Consider the following 23,713-nt stretch of genomic DNA (forward strand, 5'->3'; position numbering starts at 1 on the left):
GGGTACAGATAAGCTCGTGTACCAAATTTGGTGAAGATATCTCAATATTTTTTCATGTTATCGTGTTAACGGACAGACGGACGGACGGAAGGACACATGGTTCAATCAAATTTTTTTTCGATACTGATGATTTTGATGTATGGACGTCTATATCTATCTCGATTCGTTTGTACCTGTACAACCAACCGTTACCCAATCAAAGTATATACACTCTGAGTATAATAAAATAGAATTGCGAGGGAAAATGCATACTTAGTTTCCGTAAATTCTTTAAAATGAAACACTCTAGTTTTCAGTCTTTAACAATTAATATTTTTTATTCATTTATTTCCTTAATAGTACAATCTATTTAATTAAACTAATCTTAAACTTTTTGCATGCTTTACGAAAGTGTTAAGAAAGTACATTATTTTACAAATAGAGAAAAATATGTGTTTACGTAAAATTTTTAATTAAAATTTTTGATTTATAAGTAGTAAAAGATTTTCAAAATAGAAATTACTAAAATTATAAAGACTGCTTTTTAAAGGGTTTTAAAAAATGTATGAAGTTTTTGAATATAGTGAAAGGACTTAGGTTTTTAAATGCTTACTTAGCACGTTGAAGTTTGACGTGAGAAATGTCAAGCAGCTCCACTGCTTGGCTTCCATTAGGTCAAAATGACTGACATCAAAAACTGCGTCAATCTAACAAGCTTGTCAGTTGGGGTCAAAATTATTTCCATTATGTCGAATTATTCACTCGGAGTCGATAAAGCAGTGCGTGGTAAAACCCACGCAAACATTTTCCTGTTCATTTATTTCACAACCCATTTCATTATTTGTCGGTGTTTCATATGCTGTGGCATCATAAATTGATGAGATGCCTGTGGGCAAACGAAAAAAAAATATGCCAACTTGTTGACAAACAAAGTTTTAAGGTTTAGTTGTCCGTATCGTTGTGCAATTGTCGTTTTCACTTCTTGGTCAATTTAACTGTCGGTTTGTATTAACAAACGGACGACGAAGGCATTTGACATCGTATGACAAATCGTTTAATTGATCTACCCAAGTTTCCGGTAAAATTTGATCTAGTGAAAACCAAGCATAATATTAAACCCTTCCATGCTTTTATAAGTACGATTTATCAAGTCTAAAGTTTTGAACACTAATGCATGGTTTGCACTAGGTCAAATTTGACCACAAACTGGGTAGTATCAGTGAAAACGGCCTGTCATACAACGTGTAATGCGTTTACCATCCATTTTGACTATTATGTAAAAACGGCTATTGCTCAACAGCATCGCGAATTTTACATTCAAATTTCATTCGCTAACGTCTTGGCAACAAAGTATTGTTCGCCAACAGGCGTCCCATCAAAAAATAACGTCAGAGAGTGTGAAACAACGGCAAATTATGAAATGGATTGTGAAATAAAGGAACATACAATTTTAGCGTGGCTTTTCACCAAGTACTGCTTTATGAACTTCGAGTCTGTGATGTGACATAATGGAAACGCATTTGCCCATAACTGAAACCCAACGGGCAGTTTTTGATGAGTCCTTTTGAAAACTAAGGATTACTCTTTTTAACACGTTTATTTTGGCGTCACTTCTATGTATGTAACTCTCTTTTATACCAAAAAATAAAAATAAAATGTTACTTCTACACAGCGGTACCCGTCTTTTCTGGTGGCCCGGATACGTAATTGGTTAGCTTTTAATGAAATAGCGTGCTTATGCAAAGAAATTAGTATTTTTAAATTTTTAGATTTTACTTAGTTTGTTTATTTAATAACCGGCGGGAATTTGCGGTCCTGTGAAGGCATTTTTTGTTAATCAAATTTTGAATAGCAGTAAAAATTTTCAACTTGTTTATTTGACTAAAAAAGGTGTCAAAAGTTTGGTGTTCGCCATGATTCAATTACTAGAGGTTTGTTCTTCACTGACGGCAGATCTTTGATACTCCCAAATTGAAAAATCTGGACGGGTTGCTTTTAGGAAGTAAGAAAAACGGGGAATAATTCAATCCCCTTCAGTGAAATTGTAGTAGATAAGTATCTTTGGTAGTATATTAGTAGTGATAATTAATTTGTAAATGCCAAAAGTTTTTGGGGAAATAATTCATTTTCTACTAAATATTTCGTGAATTGATAAAGTTATGTTGGTTTGGTCATTCTTTCAGAAATTTTTTGAAGAATGCCGTACGTTAGAATTTTATTCAAAAATGCACTATCTCAAAATTTGTTTCCAAAACTCCCTACATGAGCATAAGTTCAATGCATTTTGTCATAAGAGGGAGTTAATGAATAGCATTCTGAGATGAAGCGTTCTTCAATCTAACTCTAATATAGCGCGGCTTTCCGACAAATCCTGAATTGGGAATATTTTGAAAAAGATTTTGAGATAGCATGATTTTGAACAGGCAGCCCACATGGGGCTACTCCGCAGCCGCAATGAACTGACAAAAACAAAAATAAAAGAAAATGGCTTATTGTCTTAGAACTTTATATTCCTACCTTGACTTTAACAGAAGAGTTAAGCTTTTGTGCGGTCCTGCTACTCAGGGAGTATTCACCTTTTTATTCTGAAATTTCGGAAAGCTCTTTTCCGTTAAGTATTCATGGAAGCGTTCCGGATAAACCGTTAATTTAGAATATTCGGAATACCTTCATTTGATACTACCTCAAAAGGTTCGAATATGCATAATATTCGAAATATAAACCGAGTCTCCAAATTCGTAAATGGAGACGAATGTTCAGAACATACGGAATTAATATAACAGAAGGTGACTTTTAATACGTGCCCAAAAATGTCGAGAGAAGTGTCAAAAGACGTGCATTGACCTCGGAAGTAAAAATTTTAGCTCGTTCAAAAGATATTGACGAAAAACAGAAAAATGACCCCGGGTTGTGATGGCGGGCTTTAGCGGAGCTTATAAAAAATTACCCTGGTCGGTCCATCAATGAGGTGGGATCACAATTAAATGCATGCAAAATCCCTTTGTACACAAAATCTTTTTCAGTGCACAAAAAAATTACAACAACCACATGAAACTTGCCAACTTCAACTGCAAATATCTCCGGACAGAGATACAATTTTTCTTTTCCGCCTTAGGATTATTGTTGTCGAAGTCACCTCTCTCGATATTTTTGGACTCGTATTAGCAGTAGACTCCTGTTCTAGACTTTTACCCGAATAAGTTAACATGCCCAATGAGTACATTTCGTTATGGCATCCCCATTGTTTACTAATGACATTTATACGTGAATCGATTTACTAGTCGAGGTTTTGACGTTGAACGATGAATTTTGAATTGGTTTAGGTTTCGTATGTTCATAGGCTTACGAAAGTGTGCGATTCCTTAGTGTCCGTACTTTTCATAAAACCTATGTTCAGCCACACTAATAGATCATGGCATAGTTAATAAATTCATCATAAAATTAAAATAACTGTTCTAAGAATTATACAGTTAAGTACTTATCGGGTATTTGTAAACTGATTGCATTCTGTTTCTACTACTAATATTTTTGGAAAATTCGCAAAGAAACAACACAGTTAACGGATGTCAATTCGGTTTTGGGGGAAAAATGGCTGCAGTTGTCAAAAAATGTGTCTGTCGAGCAAACCTCTTGTGATTGAATCATGGGTGTTCGCATCATTTCACTTTTCAATTTTGTTTAAAGAGGAAAACACTATAATATGACTATAACGTCATTTATATAAAAGTCCATTGCAATATTTTCTAAGGAAAAAAAATTTATAATTGTATTTTTTATTTTTAATTTGAGTTTTTTTATAATTAACTTTATGTGCTTAGTTTTTAACATGCATACATAACTATTTTTGTTGAAAAAGGGCTTAGTGCTATTCTTATTTTTACTTACACTTTATATATATTTTAACAAATAATACAAATTTTTACATTACACATTTTTTTTATAAATATTTAGCACATGGAGGACGTTTTTCTTGCGGTTCATTAGTGAAAGTAAAATTTTCATTTTTGTTTAATATAAATTTAAGGGATTATTGCTTCTTTTATAATTTGAACTCATTTTATATTGCTTGAAGAGGAAAAAGAATGAAAAAAGCTCAAGAGAGGTAACTAAAAAAGCAAAAGAAAGACAGGCGTTGAATTCTGGTTCTTTTAAGTAATAAAGTGAACGAAAATCACCATTACATTTGAGTATGATTTTTGTCTGAATTTAATTTTTTTGTTCATTTAACACTTCAATGAACAAGATTTTCTTCCCAGGATAGCACCACATTTATTGGAAAATGCCAAACTTCTAACGGAATTCAGAAAGGAGCAGTAATTTTCGGTATAATGCATGATGAGCATAGAGCAGAGATGCAGAACGCCAGCAGAGCTTCGAACACATATGCAATATTTTTTCTGGCGATAACATTGCGAATCGATCAAGTCCGCAAAGGATTCAGCAAGGCTTGCAAATATCCTAGCCAAACTTCATTCAAATAAGACACTTGTCAAGAGCGATGATGAACATTGGCAGGAATAGCAGCTGAAATCATGAACATCCTTATCGATGCTCACTTTCCTTATGGCCCCGGATAGACAGTACAAATAACAGAAACGGCACAGCAGGAAACAGTTGGCGGGCTAACAGGAAAGATCCTGTCAAAAAATGAAATTTCCTGGGGAATAAATAGCACTTCGCTATATAAATCACCGGGGACTGATGCTATTCCATTAAGCTCTAGGCACGAATATGAAAAAAGTTTTGGCATAGAACTGGCACATGAGAAGTTAACTGTTTGAAGTAAAAGCAAACACTGCGGTACTGTTTGCTTTGCTGAATCGCAGTCGCTGCGCTCTCACGAATGTAGGTGAATACCGAATAGTTTTTCCTTGCTTTAGGAATCTTTCAAGGGCCCGCCTTCTCTGGAGCAGCGTTCGCCAAAATTTAAACTATGGCTGTGTTGGTAAGGGTAACGCTACCGTATTGCTGGTGGTTTAGTCGTCGGTTAGCGTGCAACGTATGCACGCATGTTTGTTAAAATGTCACGTTCGTTTTGGCTTGGGCGTAACTTTTAAAATAGATATTATTTGCAGCGTTCATTGGCTGTATTCGTAGAGAAATATTGAAGACATTATTCGCAAAATAAGAGAAAGAAGCGATTATAGCACCTTAGGCATAAAAAGTGAGCGTTTGCTTATGCATTAGTTTCTGAGCTTATGTTCGCTTTTTATGCATAAGAGTAACAGTGTCTCTCCCTCGAAGCAATGAAAAATTTTATCCAAAACCAAAATTTAACTCACCGTTTCATATCCATTCTACAATTTTATAAAATGAGCTCAAATTCGTAATAAAAAATATTCATAATTTCACAACTACATAGTTTTAGGGCACATGTAAAGCTTTTTAAATTATAAACTAAAAACATAAATTATATCTACATTTACATAAAGTCGTCACTGCGATAAAAGCCGCTTTGTCCTTGAACCTAATTTTACAGTAGAATGAAAAACTCAACTGATTGGAAACTGCACCTAGCCTTGAAAATTTCCAAATGTATAGAATTTGTATAGAGATTTTTATAATTTTTTTTGGTGTTATCGAACTTTCATACTATATATCAAAATAAAAGCCCTAATTTCCTTAGTAGGCCGATTTTTCTAGTTCATGTCTTAAAATAACACAAAATTGCTCCAGATTTACATGGAGCTATTTTTCATTACTGATTTTTATAAAAACACGTTAATTTCAATTGTTTAATTTAAAATAGATAATTTTCTTTCAGTACTATGTTGAGAAATCCGCAGAAACGAAAAATCATTTTGAGCGAACAGTGAAATGTTGAGCTTTTATTGCCGTTATGACGATACATTTAAAAAAGTTTACGTAACCATTTACGTATACTTAACATATTTAATGCTTTTGTTTCTACACATAAATTTCACTTCAAAACTAATTTTAATTAATTCTATACATAAAATTTAGAAATCGCTGAGCTTATTTGACATTTGCACTCAAAGTTTGCGAAAAATCACTTAAAATAGTAATTAAACTCAATAAACACTCAATTAGCTTTGGGTGAATTAAAAAACACTCACTCATAACATGCGGTAATAAAATTGTTTAGACAAACGCACATTCATACATAGATAGCAACAAACTCCACTTCTAGGGTGGATCTCTCAATACATAAATTTTAAACGCAGATTAAATAAAATTGTAGCTCAAAAGTTTACATTTCTGAACGATTGCTAAACATCCACACATTCACAACTATACACCCTTTATTCTTAATAGCTAAGTAATATTAATCTAATATACATACATGAATACAAATATACACACACAACTAAACTAAACATAAGCTTGAGCACGCGCACTTCTCGGATCCTTCCCTTGCAGCCTTTCAACGAAATTACGCCAACTCACCATCGTTTTACCCGAATACAACCACACACTCGACGTTACGCCCACTAACATTGAACACAAATATTTTACCATATATATTTGAAATATAGGTCTCGCTTCTAGACCATCTTGTCGCATTTGTGGGCATGGTATTGAAAAAGGTTTACATATATCACGATGCCATTGTATCATCCATTCATCGAAAAAATAATATTCATAGAAGAGACAGCCAAGAAAGCCGAGCGCTGGTAATATAAATAGGCCGGAAAAGAAGCCAATGCGCATCATTAGACGTTCCAATTTATCTGTGCGTTTGCCATCTGTTTTCATAACGGTGCGTATGCGAAAGAGTGAGACAAAACCGGCTAGTAGAAAGAGTGCGCCAATCGAGAGATAAATGCACAGTGGTAGTATGAGGAAGATACCAAGTGAGTGTGTGTCCAATTGACCAACAAAACAAACGCCGGAGAGGATGTCACCTGAAAAGAGAAAAACATAAGAAATTCGTTTGTTAGTTTACTTTGAAAACGCAGATAAAAGCTTAAGGATAAAATAAATTTTATTGGTTTTAATTTTATCACAACTCGTGTCTCAGAACTAAAGGATTCCTTTAGAGTTAAAGACTTCAATTGTCAAGCTTAAACCACGGGTGCAAGAAAATTTTTAAACACAAATTCTTTTTTTGTGTTTTTTGTTTTTAAATTAATGTTTGGGAAGAAATTGAGAAAACGCGTTATGAGGACGGACAAGGTGACATCACTTTCGATAATAACAAGACTTGTCTCCCAAGAATTGTTTTCGAAACCGCACTTCTGCGTTTATTGAACTGTTGAGTTATTTAATTTACCTCCAGCTTCTATGTTTAGCTGTATCTCTGATATTTGGTCTGCAGTTTACTTCTTTTCACAACCCAAAGGATTCTGTAGTTTTGTTTCGAATATTGTCTGAAGAGAGACCTGTATAAACAAGCCTATATTTCCAAATTATTAGTTCTTACTTGTGAGCTAAGCAGAATGGCGACGGAATTAATATTTTGAACTAGTCCCAGACCTTAGTCCCAAGTTCGCAAGTTTCTTCATGTTTATTTCTTTCTAGTCTTATGAGTTTTACTTTTTGTAGTTGGCTTGATTTAGGTGTTGTTATTGTGGTCTAGTTCTTTTTGTCCTACTCGTGTTATCTTACTACTATTAAGTTGCGTTCATTGTCGTTCTCTTTTAGTTGTATCCTTATTCCCTAACTGTTGTTGTCCTACTTTCATTGCATTAATCTTTTTGCCTTACTCTTGTTGTTTTAATCTTATTGTCTTACTCTTGTTGTGTTACTCACGTTTCCTCACTCTTGTTGCCTTACTCCCGTTCCCACACTCTTGTTGTCTTACTCTTGTTAGAAACTGTACTTATGTTAAATTTAGTACACAATTCCAGTTTCCACTGATATCTCGCCACTAAAAGCCAGGAGAATGAGTTGCCATTTTGTTTATACTGAGCACCTAGGATTGAAACTCCAATTCTACTAACTATACATGCGATAAAACTTTGGAACATAGATAATAGTTCCATTTGTTTCTTTCCCTAAAGGGTTACGATACAAACTAGAACTATGTACTTACGCAGATGGCTCTGAAATTTCAGTTTAGGAAGGGTGGCTGAAGATATTGGGTTGGCAAACAAACAAAATGAATACATTTTCCTATGACCATAAGGAACTATCTCAAACTTCATCCATCCCAAACTCAAATACAGATGAGTGTTTGTAAATATGGTTGCGAAAGGCATACCTTTTAGTATCAGATAAAGGTTTCGCGTAGTCTTAAAACTCCGAGTCCATTATTTCTGGTTTCTTTCTACCGATATGCGTTCGGGAACCCCATGTTCGCAAATTTTTATTCTGAGGAGGCTTGCTTTTCACTTGATTTCTAACAGCTCTGTTTTGAATGCGATGCCTAGTTATCGAAAAGCCATCTTAAAGTAGTCGACGGTTTCTCAAAGTACATGTTCCTCTCTTTTTCATCTTCTTGCAGCAGTACGCTTCCCATGACAGCCGGTTCTATGTACTGGAGCGACTAAGTGCTGTCATTTCAGTGTAAACCCATTTTTTTTTGTAATTTTTACACACCACCAACGAGTTCTATATGTCACTTCATTCGATGACTGATAGTATAAAAACTACTTTAGAACCTATTTGGTATTTCAGTAAGACAATCTTGTACACTCAGCATAAACTGAAGAAGGATAATCCCAACCAAACCAAAATATCTCCCATAAAAATGACAGTAAACAACTCACCATACAATCTTATCTCAATTCGGGATTATTTAACATATTTAAGTACCTGAAATGCCTTAACACCTTTACGCCGCAAAGCGCTTTCACGCCTTGTGGTGTGTAGTCTCAAGGTGATGACGAGCTTTCTGCACAGCTTAACACTTTCATCATTCCTTAAATGGATGTTGCATATAATCGTCGAATGCATTTGACGTGAGTTCAAAGTGACAAGCGTTAAAAGTGTCACCTTAGTGACAAGTCGTTGTGAAGTGACGCGAATTAAATATACTACTTGTTGTTGGAATATCGGTATGTCAACTAACTGTGCGTGGATAGATGCCTAAGGTGATGAGTGCATGATATAAGTTAATGCAATTGACATATAGCAGAGAAATTTTGAGGCTTTAACGATGACACTGGATATCTTGAATATAGCTTTACTGTATGCAGCGTTGCCAGAAGGCGGATTTATGTTCAAAATTATGATTTGTGAAACATTTTATTGTGTTTTTGATGTGCAAACATCTTTGCTCAAGGTATGGGGGATCTAAAATTAAGGCGTTAAGTAAAGCCGTCGATGAGTTATCGATTCTTTATTGATTTCCTAACTAAATGATATCGACTTCCCAATATTTATCGAAAAGTTATGGATATGTTATCGAAAAGTTATTTATCGGTTATAAGGGTGTTACCAATTTGTTGGCGACGTGTTAGCGATTTTTATCGGTGGGAGGATTTCTTATTGAAGAGTTACCGATTCGTTACGAGGTATTACTAATTTGTTATCGACATGTTTTTTGTTTGCTAACGACGGCTCGTCGGTTTGTTATGAAATAGATACCATAAAACTTAAATATAAAATCGATAACACATATGCAACCTGTCGATAACAAGTCGACAAGAAACCAAAAAGAAACCGATTACTCTGCGATAGCAAGCCGATGATTAATCGATAGCTTGACGATAATAACTCGTTATATATAACTAGCCAATAATAATAAAATTATTATTATATTTATTTAGGTGTATCGTGCTTGACCTTTCAGCCAATTGCTGCATGTGGAGACTTTTCAATGTATTAAAGTACATATTCAGGCTTTCTGCTTCACATGACGTAGGGATTAAGAGTCACGACATCTAGATGGTGGAGTATCTGCCTTGTCAGAGCGAGGCATTCGCAAAGAATGTGAACCGCTGTTTCAGCCTCCAGCTCACAAAAGCGACAGATTTGTGCTTCCGATCGATTTAACTTGTTTAGATGATATCGTAGACTGCAGTGTCCCGTATACCACCCAGCGCGAAGTACGTACATCCTCTCTGCTTATAGATTAATGAGTTTGGCTGAAACTCTTGTTGCTGAGAGCATGATAAATTTGGCCTGTCTTTCCGCTGGGCATTCAATCCGGTATTTTCTTAGTTGTTTTATTTCCCAGTTGCTTACGGGCTTCATAGTGTGTGGCTTTGTTAGTCCAGAGAAGGCTTCTGGCCCATAGAATACTACCTTAGCACCTTACTTGGCTAGGTAGTCCGCTGTTCGTTGCCTTCATGCCTTTTATGTGCGGGGGCCAAATTTAACAAAACCTTTTTTTACTCCCATACTCATTTAAAATTCCAGTGTATTCATCCACTAGTCTAGTAGTAGTTGTGTAAGACTGCAAAGCACGCAAGGCTGTCTGGCTGTCTGGCTGTCTGACATAATGAGGGTACTCGTCGAGGATAAGTGTCTCTCTCTATTGCAATCTTCTATTGCTTGGAATTATGCATGGAAAATAGTGGAGTAGCATCGCGTCGGTATCGATTTCTTGAAACTCGGCTTATAGATACCAGCTCAAATTTTGATCCATCCGTGTACCACACCTCTATGTCAGGTATAAGGATTCCCTGTTTCCCAAAGAGTTTTGCCCACAGTGGACACACCACAACTTCGTGAGATACTGAGCGTAGTGGCCATTGCATCACGTAGTTGTAATGTGGAATTCCTTATGAATATTCTTTTCACTTTCATATGCGAATTCATGTCTCCGCTCTTTAGCTCAGAGATATTTTGAAATCTTGGTGCACCATTCTTTTAGAATAGAGAAGGAAGCTATTCTCGCAAAGCCACAATGTCCATCAGCAGGCGAAGTTCTCATTGCACCCGTTATGCCAATAAAAACTAGTCGATGTTGGTTTGCTTGACTTTGTTATTGACTTTCTTTGCGTGGTCTTCGGCCACCAAACTTAGGAAGCAGAGGTGACCTTTAATATTGATAAGGTATACTGATATAAATATGACCGACTTTCGGTTAGCCCTTCTCAAATTTGGTTTAGAGAAATCCCTTGTCGAATTTGCTTCTTACTTAGGCAAATCAGTTTTGGCGTCTTCAGGGTATTGTTTCCCGTTTCGATTATCCCCTCTGCCGCACTTCGTGATTACAGCCATATTAGCGCGCCCAAGTTGGGTTAAAGAGTTTCGAAACGAGTTAAGCCCATTTGAAATCAAAAGATGTTCATAAAGATATTGTTCTTAAAAAATGAAGATATTTAGACTTACTCCTCTGTTAAAACTCTCAGGACGTATATATGTATACATGTATGTGTGTGCGTATCATCTTGACAATTGAAGTGCTAGATATCGAGTGTTTTACTGATAACGTCAACAGTTAAGCAAATATTTGCGCCGCAAGTCAACAATACACAAAGTATAGATAAATATGTATGTATGCATGTAAAAAGATAAATATATACTTATGTTTGTTTAAGTATAAGAAAGCATTTCAGAAGTGTTGCAATCAGTAATACGAGTATGCTAAAGAAAAATGTGTATGTGCTTTGTTTACAGCAACTTGTCAACTAAATAAATAATATTTTATGTTGATCAAATAATAAAATGAAATATGAATAAGTGTAGTAAGTGTGCTTGTAAGTGTGCATACATAAACGTGTAGGTAAATATGACTTATATATAATTAAACTTCAAGAATAATTTGTATGTGCAACAATGTGTTTGACTTATCTCTACCCTTCTTGCGGCAACTTATAACTTAGACAGACGATGCATTTATTCGAACCGTATAAACAATTTGATTAAGAATCTCAAAAGTTTTTTTAGAATTGAGTGGTGTTCGAGAGGTGCGTTGACTTCGAATCGGGTTAAAAGAGTCGTTAATCTACATAAGTCGTTAATCTACGTCAGCAAGTTTACACCTGATACAGTTACTTCAGCTCAAGTGAAATTAAATATTTGTATTGCGGCATTAACTTAAATAATGTTTACTTTCAAGCGTTTGCTGTTGTTTTTACCATTTCTCTTACAATTCGTAAATGTTATCAGACTTTAAGCTTTTAATGTAGTAAGTACTAACACATAATCACTGGATTTGTCGAGCTCTTGTTTTTGTTTGAGTTGAAATAATCTTATATATTATTCTAATTGCTGTTTTTATGTACAGATCCCTTTTTCGCTCTTATTTGGAATCCAAATCTATAAATAAAGTTTTGGTTGTAAAGATGGACGTATGCAAATTTATAAATGTTTGATTGATAGAACAGCTGATTTCTGTTTATATTTGACATGACACTTTTATATTTGTTGCGCAAGATGCGCACGTGTCCGGCTCGTTTATAATAATAACAATTTGTCTCGACATATTTAGGAGAAGAGTTATGCTCAAAAGGCTTCTCAAAGTACTGCCAAGGGGCGACTCCATTTTTGAAAATTGTTTTCAAAAATATAGTTTATAGTTTATATTAGAGCTGATGTTGTTGTTTGTGTTCATGCTGCCAACAAGGGTGCCAACAAGGGTGTGGTTGGCAAGAGGCAAATGGGCTGAATCTTTGCTCAATGACAGCTGGTACGCCGTTTTGTCTTCATACAATAATAACCACCTTTACCGCTTCTTTTTCCAGTTTGCAGATTTCATCGTGTATGCTGAACTTTCCTACCGTGTGTCCAAAAACATCTTCTTTACCTACCCTAGCGCTAAAGTCGCGAAGCACGACTTTTATATCATGCCGGGGGCAGCGCTCGTATGTGCGTTCTAAGCGTTCCTAGAAAGCGTATTTCTCCTCTGTCAGTGCATGGACGCTGAAAAATGATATATGTATTAAAAAATTTTCCTTTTATTCGGATAGTCGCCAGACATTCGTTCACAAGCGTGAACGTCAGTACTTGAACACAAAGTCCATATCCCGAGAAGAATCCGACGCCTTATTTGCATGGCCACTCCAGTAAATGTCACAATTTAAAATTTTCCTTCCTTGATTCGTTCATTGCAGTTCTTGGATGGCAGTGATGTCGGCTTTTGCTTTCACGAAGACATCAAGAAACCAGGCATCTGCACCAATCATATTAAGGGAACCGACATTGCAGGTGCATGCCTTTAAATCATAGCCCTTAACCGGTTATGACAGCGTGACCTAGCTGGTGGCTACCCAGAGGTTACTTGGCTGCAAGCGGCCGGAAGTAGTGAACTGCAGGAAGCGCATGCAAAATAATCACCGGGCCATTCGCTGGTAAATGCAAGTCAGAGGCTTTCCCCACTTACGTGGAATTCGACACAATGCTCCCCCTTCCTTAAAAGTAACAAGATAAAATGTCAGTGCGAATTTCGATTTCAAATTAAGCTTTGTTTAAAAAGCAAACAATTTTCTCGCTTGCTTTGGCTAATAGCAGATTTCCTACTAAAAATCCCAAAGCAAGTCCCCTTGGGATATTGACAACTATTACAATTGCATAGGTAAAAGTCAAGGCGGAATGCCACAGCTGCAAAAGATCCGCAGCCGCAGTAGCAGCGACGATAAAAATCGCCGCTGATTGAAATTAAGTTTAAATTGTGTACAATAACATCATATTAAAGAAGTCACTTGATCAGATCGCAAAGAGCAAAGCTGCACGCCGTGACAGCAAAACAATGCGATTTATCTATAAATATGTATGTATTTTTGTGTGTGTGTGTGAGCGTTTCATGAAACGCGATCAATCGATTGACATTCAATGTTTTCGCATTGAATAAACAGCGTAGAAGAAGAAGATACCAGAGATACTTGCGCTGTAATAAGCTAAAAAAAAGGAAGAATGCATAACAAACAGAAACAAGAACAATTGAGCGTTTAAAAAGGACGCTAGAACCGGATTCATACGCATTGTGTAAAGCGAAATAGCAAACGAAGAGTTATTGCGACAGCACATTGAGTCCCAACGCACAAAACAAAATTTATCATTTCAATGAAAATTTTGATATTTTTCCAAATTGTCAACTGCTCTTACTGAAATGATATCATGTGCGCCTATAAGTATGCAAAATTTGTTAAATTGTCCCCTATACAGTGTTGATGTGGTCACATTTGGGTGCTTACTTGTCGTTGTTCTGGTAGCGACAATCCTTAGCTGAATATGATTGATATAAGCTCCGGTACTAGCAGCTTCTGGCACTAGAATGGCTGCACGGGAACGCTAACCTTCGGGTACTCTCGCCGTTTTTTTTTTTTTTTTTGTTTATAAAAGATGAGAATGAAAGTAAGGATTGCAAGTGAGCGGGGAAAATGAAGCCGACGTAAATCTCGGCACATTTTACAACAACACATCAGCTCAGCTCAGCTTTCTTTAGTGTGAGAGGCTTGCCGCTTAAACATTGCATACTTTTAGGCGCGTGTTATAGTTTTTTAAAGCAATTTTTTTTCTATACACGAAAACATTACGTTATTTATATATATGCAGAGTTGTATAGTTAACGATGTCGGGTTGTCGGGTTGGACGGGATTTCAAGCACCATAGTAGAAGTTTTTTGATAGGCTCGAAATAAGTTTTAAATCTATCATCCCCTACATATAGTAGAAAAAACCGATTGCCTTGTTGATGTTGCCGTGATGGACGGAATTTCGAGCACCATCGTACGAGTTTGTTGATTGGTTCGAAATGATTAGAATAGTGCTATCAGAATGGACCAGATTTCTAGAAGCAGATGCCCAATTATTACACATTAATTAGAGCTGCACTTTGTAGGAGGTTGAAAACGACGTATTTCCAAGCCACGCGTCGAGATTATTGCCTTGAATAATTTAGTTAGGCTATAAATGCTACTTTGGTCTAGGTAGGTAATTGAAAAGTAAAGCCCTCTCTCGGCAAACGAAAATCATACTCCACAAGTCACTTATCGTACCCGTCCTGCTATATGGTGCAGAAGCATGGACCATGACAACATCAGATGAAGCGGCTCTGGGAGTGTTCGAGAGAAAAGTTCTTCGAAAGATTTATGGACCTCTACGCGTTGGCGATGGCGAGTACCGAAGAAGATTTAACGATAAGCTGTACGAGCTCTAAGCAAACATCAACATAGTCCAGCGAATTAAAACGCAGTGGCTGCGCTGGCTAGGCCATGTTATGCGAACCAAGAAAGTGTTGCTATCGGAACCCGTCTATGGAAGCAGAAGTAGAAGGCGGCCCATACTCCGCTGGAAGGACCAGGTGGAAAACGATTTAAACTCCCCTGATGTGACCAATTGGCGCCGGTTGGCAGAGAAAAGAAGCAACTGGCGCGCCTTGTTGGACGGCCATATTTTATTTAGGCAAAGAGCCATTTTGTTTTATACTATTTCCAGAAGGGTGCGTGTTGATATATACTGAAACCATTAGCCGTATCCCCAAGGCAAGTATATTAAATGGCACGTACGGTGGCACAGCGACGAAACCGCTTTGCCAAGCCAATAGCTAAGACACTCTGTGTGATATATATTCGACCCACTACTTGGTGCAATTTTTCACTCAAACCAAACAGAGCTTAAATAACTATGTCAAAAATTATAAAGTATCTTTATCTCTTAACATACTGCAAGTGCCGTCAACATTTTTCTGCTTGTTGGGTTATTGTCGTCTGATAAAATTCTTTTTTTTTTTCAACCGTCACATTCCCCTCTACGGTATCATTGTACGAATTGCGCTAGACAAGCCATTTTTCTGTTGTTCATGAAAAGTATACAGCTCAAATGCTGTCCTATACAAATAGGGCTAAAACTAGATGACGAAGTATCTACTAATAGAGCTTGTAACTATGTACAAGTTAGTGAGCACTTTCTTTTAGACACAAGTGACTCATCGGAAACCACAGTGTGAGCTTGAATTGCTGCTCTTTTCTAATAAGCTCCGTTGCCGATAGCTACAGATTCAAGTAGTCAGACTCTTAGTATATAAGCAAACCGTTCACAGTAGTTTTAGATTTTCCTACAGGGTACATTGCTGACATACATATAAAAAATTCTTAAAGGCGGATCTGTTTAAGGTATGATCGTCTATAGTTTTGTTAAATGCTTGTTTTCCCGTCACCCATTGATCATTTTAAGCTCTAAATAATTAACTTGTTTATTAGTAAACTTATCACGCACAATCTCAGTTGTTGATATGAACTACGGGGTAAATTTTTATAAGTAGTTAAAAATAGAGTATGAGTAGCATAGTGCTGGAGAAATAAGGTATAATGTGATATGATGTTACTCAATTCTTAGCATAAATGAACCTTCCTTTTCTCTTCCTTTTTTATTAAGTTGCTCAGAGTCGAAGCATCTTCAACAGCTATGTTACAAAGGGTTGACATTGCCGCCGTGAGGTTTTGACTTGGTTGCGTCCACGTTATTTTATTGTGGAAACCGCTGATTTGAGACTATGAACATACTTAAGCTATGCTTTAAGAATATTTCATAAACCGGTTGAGAATTGCAGTTTTTTGCGTAAGCGAGTGAAAAAAATTTTTAAGGCGTATTTTGAAAACAAAATGCTAAGTGACTCACGTACACAGATACATGCAAAACTCTGACATGGAAACCCCTTTAAACAATCTTCTTATCGTAGGTGTGTGGCGGCTGTAGATGATTACAGGATACATCGTTAATAAAGGCTGAATTTATAAACATAGACTAACTGTGTTCCAAGATGGCCATAGGAGTGCCAAAAAAAGCTATTACTTATATAAGGGGTATATAAGGGGTCATAATCGCGTCATGGGTATGTTTGCAAAAGTAGACAGCACCACCTCCTCTCCCCCGTTTTATATCGCTATAACTCTTGGACCATTACTTTTATACCCAAAAAGTTTGATATCTAGGTTTCTTAGATACAATTCCAAGAAATTGTGGAAAAAGGAACAGCATCAAACTCTCCCTAAGTGTCCTCGCTACCTCTTCCCCGAATCCAATCCTTATATATCGAGCTCTAAGAAAATGAGAAAGTAAGCCAGTTTCATCTGCCCCTTCTTATTTATTCATCGCTTCGATGCCACTTCAGGATATTTCGGCATCGTTGTGCAATAACATGGAGAAGATTCCGGGATTTTTTTCAGAAGAGATCCGTATACATTTTGAGTTAGGTTTTGGCCTACTTACGCATAATTTCGAATTTGTTCTTGGGATAATTTAGCAATTTTTTTCGGATAATTTGTGGATTGGGACGGTTTATTGGAAATCGGTAAAGATCTTTTTGCACTTTGTCATAAATACGAATACTATGAAACTTCCTCAGTACTTTAGATGCTTGGCCAATTTATATTGCAGCGACAGCCGAGATAACAAACGGAAGCGGACAGATGGCTCGGCTAGTTATCTATACCTGGACCCTATTTCAAATATCCCTTTTCCAAGCGCTTGAAATAGTTGACTAATTTAGCCTCCTCAACAGTAGTAGAAGCTTCAACATCTAAGCCAGCTTCAACAAAACCAGCATGCAAAAAACATCTCAGTCCTAAAAGCAGCTCTTAGGCAACTGAGGTGGAGTCTAGAAACGAACTACCGATCAGCTTTTGTTCTACGGTTGATACTCTGATATCGTACGTTAACTATTGCGACTATTATAGCTGTTAGTTACTTTGTTATTATTGCTGTTGTCTACAGCTGCTTAGATGTTGCTGATCATGCGTCATCTAAACCTAAAATTACTCTCCGCTTTAGGCTTCTCCGTCCCTTCACACCCCATCGACCGGACCAAATTCGCTTTCTTAATTCCTGTATACGGAAAGCTGTCGTCCGTCTAACGACTCAGAGAGTGTTTTTACGTGTGTTCGATCACAGCACAGAAGTACCTAATTTTTATTCAATGGCGGTTTGTTGGACATCTGTTGTCTTAGTGAAGATTTGTTATCGTAAAAAAGGTCCCAAGTACTCGAGAAATTCGATGGGTAAACATACAAAAATACGTCTAGAAAACTGACGTTTTTAAGTGAACTAGAGCTCGCCCAGGGGTTGAAGTTAAACCATAACAGAGGTAGCTTTACCAGAAACAAACACTTTCAGGCGTTTTGAGAAGAGCTTCAAAGAATCATAAACGTCGAGCTATGCACAGCTGTGTTAACGATTTCATATTAAAGTTTTTTCTGTATCTGTTTCATTACAAACCGATGAGTCGCCGATAACAAGTCGATGACACGCAGATAGCAATCCTAACAGTGGGACAAGAAATCGCAAATTTTTCGATAACAAATTGGTAATACTCATATTACAAATGGATATCTTTTCTAAAAGCAATCGATTACTTTTTGATAGAATATCGATAACTTTTCGTTAAATAATCGATAAATTTTCAATGTTATTTCGACAAATTGTCGATAAGAAATCGGCAACTCATTCACATTTTTTGTTATCGATAGCAAATTTATAACATACCAATCGATAACTCTTCTGTACCTAGTCGATAACACACCTATAACAGACCGATAGATAGTCGCGTATACTATCCCCACTCACGCTTACATTCTATATTCCCCCGTATATCATACCACTTCCAAAAACTGAGCACAGAAACAACACCTATGCATATCGCACTCTATTTTCAGTAATCACGCACCTGTGACCAGAACAAAGATAAAATTAAAATCAACAGTTTTTACCTAACCAACCACAAACATCAAGGAGTTTAACGATCATATGCAAAATCTTTCTCCGATTATATCAAATCAAAAACACCTGCCTATTTTCACATGAGATAATAAATATTCGAATATGATAAATGTCGAATGGTTGTGGTTTAACAAACGATAAGTTACTTTGAAACGGCTAAAAAGGATGCAAAAAAGAAACAAAAAAATGCGCTGTTACGAAAGCATCAAAAATATATAAATAAAAATCAATTCAAAGCAAAAAAGGATTAGCAAGCAAAAAATTGCACCATCCAACAAACCATCGATTGATGAGAAGGCAAAGAACAATCGCATCAACTCAACAACCAACCATTGGCAACCAGTTAGTCTGCTAAACAACACAATCAACTAAGCTGCGAAACGGACTACCATACATGGAGCCACACAGTCCTAAAGCAAAAAGAATGTAAAGCCAAAAACTCGTTATAGCCATTTTGAATTGAAATTTGTGAAGATAAAATTGTATAGACAGACTGCTGGCGCATTGATTGTTGTAAAGGATGAGCAACAGAGAACCGGAGTGTTTTTGGTTTTGGGTGGGCGGAAGGAAGTGTAAGCGGATGCATGTGTCTACCGACAGACAAAAGCACAAGCGTACCTATGTAAGTACATCGCAATGTAGGAATCATTGGCAAACGCTACGGCAACTTTTGTGTGACAATTGCAATGCGCACAGCAGGCGATTGTCAATTGAACAATGAATTCAACAGAGAGGCGGGTGACACAGAGGCAGAGTGACAGGTGGAAGGAATAGCAATAGGAAAGGGGTGCGTTAAGCAGTAATAAACTAAATGACACACACATACACACATAAATATAGAAACCAACGATGTTACGTCGATGCTCTTATTCAGTGGTTACGACTAATACATTTACTATGATCGTGTACTTAGTCGTTCCTAAACCCTCCAAAAAATTCGATTAGTCTAGGATAAATCGCAAAGGAGTATGCGACTAATGCCAGTTTTGATATCTTTGTATAAGTTGAATTGTTTTCTTTTATTTGAGCGTGTCCTATGAAGCGACTTATTGTACCAAATTATACCCGAATGGGAACGATAGGACCAATCCCCTTTGTACCCACATGGGAACGAATGAATACTAATCCCTTTTCTAATAAAAAGTGTTATATGGTAAGAGGTTATGTACATGTTAAACGCAATATTAAAACTTGTAAAATATTGTTAGATACATCTATGTAAAAAAATTATTAAATCGCCAACTCATTCCAAGAGATATGGGTCGATAATAATGGAGCATATGGTTCAAGTCATTTACCTGTCATCACCTGCAATCTTTTGTATTTAACTCACTTCGTTGCCGCTTTTTTTATGTTTCTTAAAATGCGCCACATAGAATTCAACCTGACTAATCCCAACCGTACCCAAAAGGGAATAGAGGGGATCATTTATGCCCCAATGTAGACAAAAGAGATCAACAGGAGAGCGCTTTCTTTATGGACAAGTCGTACTATTTTTTGCAGGGAAGCATCATTACAAATATTTATAAGGGCCAGATTATGTATGACGCCGTGACAGTTTTCGTCGCAGTAATTCCCATTCATAGTCACCACTTTATTATATACAAAACTTTATAAAGGCATTCGGGTTTACTGTCACTCACTGTAGTGATCGAATGCTTTAAAGTTATAAGAGTTTTAGTACGCACGAGAAAAAACGACTCATTGCGTCACGTTAGGTTATAAGTACATAATTTGCCTCATTAACTCAATTTAGAATTTATCTCCAAGTGAAGTGGTTGGAGCACAATTTTGTAGCTCTTAAAATTTGGCTTGCCTCGGCCACCTAATCCTACTGGGGATACCCCCACATCTGGGATTAACAACACAAGCTGTGCCTTTATGGCATTTTATAAACTTGTTGAGAATTGGGAGCTAATGCCAAAGCGAGTTACATAAATTAAAGGATTTTTGATTTGTAAGCAACTTTGTCCACGGTATGGGGGGAACCAGTTTGCATGCCTAGGCGTAGCCGTTTGAAGTGGTATACTCTATGAGGCAATACAGAATATAAGCGTAAATGTAGTCATTACTCTCTAGCATAACAGGGGAACAATGTACGTATTAGAGTTGATATGAACATAATGAGACAACAAATTAGTAAATGGAGATGAATGTAGGCAGAAACACCAAACCGAATATATTTAACGTAGAAAGTGAAACGATAAAGTAAGATAAAGAAGACTATAATAAATATGTCGGTAATAACTGACTAAATTAATTGGCGCTTAACGGTTTAAACGATTATGGCTGTGCAACTAGACGCGTCAGTGCCTTCTTCATTGGGTTAACTGGCGTTAATTGGTCACACCAAGCGAATTTATATCGTTTTCTCCCTGGCGGAGTGGGGACCGCTCTTCCGGAATGAGGACCGCTGCTTCCATAGGTCAGTTTCGATAAAAATATTTTCTTAGCCGGAGCATAATCTTTCATTTGCATTGCCAAGCCAGCGCTATGTTGAAGCCTGCATAAAACTCGTACAGCTCATAATTAAATCTTCGTCGGTACTCACCGTCGCCGAAGCGTACACAGAGGTCCATAAATCTTTCGAAGAACTTTTCTCTCGTACCCCTCCAGAGCCGCCGCATCTGATGTTGTTATGGTCCATGCTTCTGAACCATAGAGCATGATCTTCGTTTGCCGAGGGAAGACTATCAAACCCATATTTTTCGTTTCCTTTTCAAGTTTGAAGTACGTAGAACTTGCGGTTTTCAGGCCTACGATGTCAATGTCTTCAGCATACGCCAGTAATTACACACCCTTATGTCGACAATGGCGCAGAAGGTAATAACGATGCTTCCAAGCTATGTTCACGGGTGCGGAAGCTAAGGCAAGGCAAGGAAAGGTAAAGAAAGTAGAGACATGAAGCCAAAAACCAAAGTCGGAATCGCAACAAGACCGCTTGTTGCCAATTTGTTATCAGAGTGTTAACGGTTTGTTATCGAAGTGTTGTAAAATATTCATCGCTAACAAACATTATAGATGAGTTATCGATCGATTTATAAACTAAAAATAGTCGATTAATATCGAAAGTGTTATAAGTAGGTCATCAAAATGCTACCGACTTATTATCGGAATGTTACCAACTTGTAATCGACAAGTTATTTATTTTGTATCGAAGAGTTATAAATGAATTGTCAAAAAGTTATCAACTATTTATCAAACGGTAAAAATTATAGACGTGTTCGAAATAATTCTCTTTTTATCGAAATCTATCGATTTTATATCAATTAAAAAGTTGTCGATTTGTTATCAGAGCGTTACCAATTTGGTATCGACGTATTATCGATTTAGATTTAGATTCATTAGCTCGTTCTGAAACAGGTACTGATAAAACATCAATATAACATCGATGACACATCTGTAACGCGGCAATTACAAGACGATAATAAATGATAATGACTCGAAGATAACAAACCGGTAACTCGATGAAACTTTCCCTTTTGTCAAGCATTGATGTTGGGATATTCAAGCTGTCACAGTAGCGAAAATTTTAAGGACAGCTGAAGGTTTAATGTGGTCATGTAAATCATTCCCGAGATGGTCGGGCTAGTACCTTAATGGTGCTTTATTACCGGAGCGTACCGGATCTATATCCGGAAAAGGCCCATCAACATCGTTAAAACTCCCCAGGATCTTCGGGGAGTGTCTTTATCGTTAATACAACAATAACAGGGACTTTTTGGGTAAGTTGAAACGATGAGCCTTGTCAACCTCTGCAGTTATTGGATAGTTAGGCGAAGAAAACTACTTAGATCGCAAACTCCAAGAGGCAGTACTATCTAAAGACAGTTATTAACTTTTGCCTTGATCCGGTACTTCACTACACATATGCCCAGCAATTCCTTACATAGCACTCAAATACTGTAACTCTTAGCACAAAAAGCAAAAACAACAGCGCATGACATCTGCTTATAGCTTTTGCCGCATAATAGCATACAAGGACGCACCTACACACACATATAAATATCGAAAAACACTAGCTTATAAAATTTTTATGTATGTACGTATGCACACACCTAGTTGCAACTTTGTTTTTGTTTTGCCATTGCGTTTTGCGGTGGCACCAAGAATGCGTGTTGCAAAGTTGCTTGTTTGCAAGTTTGCTGCTGGTTAACGCATTGTTGTAAATGCAATGGCAGTAGCAACAAATTTGTATTCTCATTGCGACTTCAAGTTGTTGTTTGCAATTTATTATGGATTGTTGTCTACTGCTTTATGTTTTTTACATTCTCTTAAGCGTTGTTGTTGTTGTGCTTCAGTTTATTGTTGTTTTTGTTGTAGGTATCACTACAATACCTTCTGCTTGCAATAAACTGGTCCTGGGTTGCCGCTATTTGACATTTGTTGTTGACATTACATATATTTTGTATTGTTATTGTTGTATTTTTATTTTTTGAAGTACCGAGAACACAGTTACCATTTTCGGTTTGGAAATATATGAAAAGGTTAAGCAAAGGACAGAAATGAAAGAAGACATAGAATAAGTTCCCAATGCAGTGAAAGTTTATGTGATTTATGTTTATGTGTTTCCCTATAAAATAAACGCAACAAACTTTACACACACTACGGACACATTCAGTCTATGCGAGATTCTTGCGTACCGGCCGGTATAACCTAACTTTTATAAACCAAAAACTCGAGTTGTGAGACATTAACATTACAGTCAGCAAAAAAATGCGATAACTCTACCGTTTTTGCAGTAAGTTGAGTTCTGACGAGAGATTTATATACCAACTTCAAAGTGGTAATAGAAAGCCAAGCCAAAGCCACTGAAATATACGCTGTATACAGACTAAGTATTTTATTATGACATATGATTTTTGATGGGTAAACATCATTCCTCACGATCTGGAGGAATCCAGAAAACATGAACCGAAACCCGACCCAAACTGAACCGAAAGCGGGACTGCAATTGGACCCAAACCGGATCCGAAATCGAAATCAGATCAAAACTAGAACCGTAATCGCAACAGAGACCAGAATCGGATCGAAACTGGAGCGGAAACGGTAAAAAAACCGGAACAGGTACCAGACGGAAACCGCAACAAAAACCTTGGCCGAAATCAAATCAGAACCGAAACTCAGACCGAAGCCAGGACCGCAACTGAAAACGAAATCGGAACAGAAACTGAAAACGGGACCATAATTGGGACAGAAAGGATACAGGTCTTAACGGATCAAAA

At 36.9% G+C, this 23,713-nt stretch overlaps 1 protein-coding gene across 5 annotated transcripts in view; it reads right to left on the reverse strand.

The window, feature by feature from the left end:
* Positions 1-585: 585 nt before the first annotated feature.
* The window catches only part of fz (frizzled), a 737,734-nt gene continuing 714,606 nt past the window's right edge, over positions 586-23,713 (reverse strand). For 2 of the 5 annotated variants that reach the window (XM_067792099.1, XM_067792100.1), the window contains exon 6: positions 586-6,845. In XM_067792099.1, the coding sequence (XP_067648200.1) occupies positions 6,313-6,845 (533 nt within the window). In that variant the 3' untranslated portion in view covers positions 586-6,312. The remainder of the gene's footprint in view (positions 6,846-23,713) is intronic. The other 3 variants (XR_010953993.1, XR_010953995.1, XR_010953994.1) reach the window with 3 other exon arrangements.

The sequence above is a fragment of the Eurosta solidaginis genome, chromosome 5 (assembly GCF_040869045.1).
Source record: "Eurosta solidaginis isolate ZX-2024a chromosome 5, ASM4086904v1, whole genome shotgun sequence".
Taxonomy (NCBI): domain Eukaryota; kingdom Metazoa; phylum Arthropoda; class Insecta; order Diptera; family Tephritidae; genus Eurosta; species Eurosta solidaginis.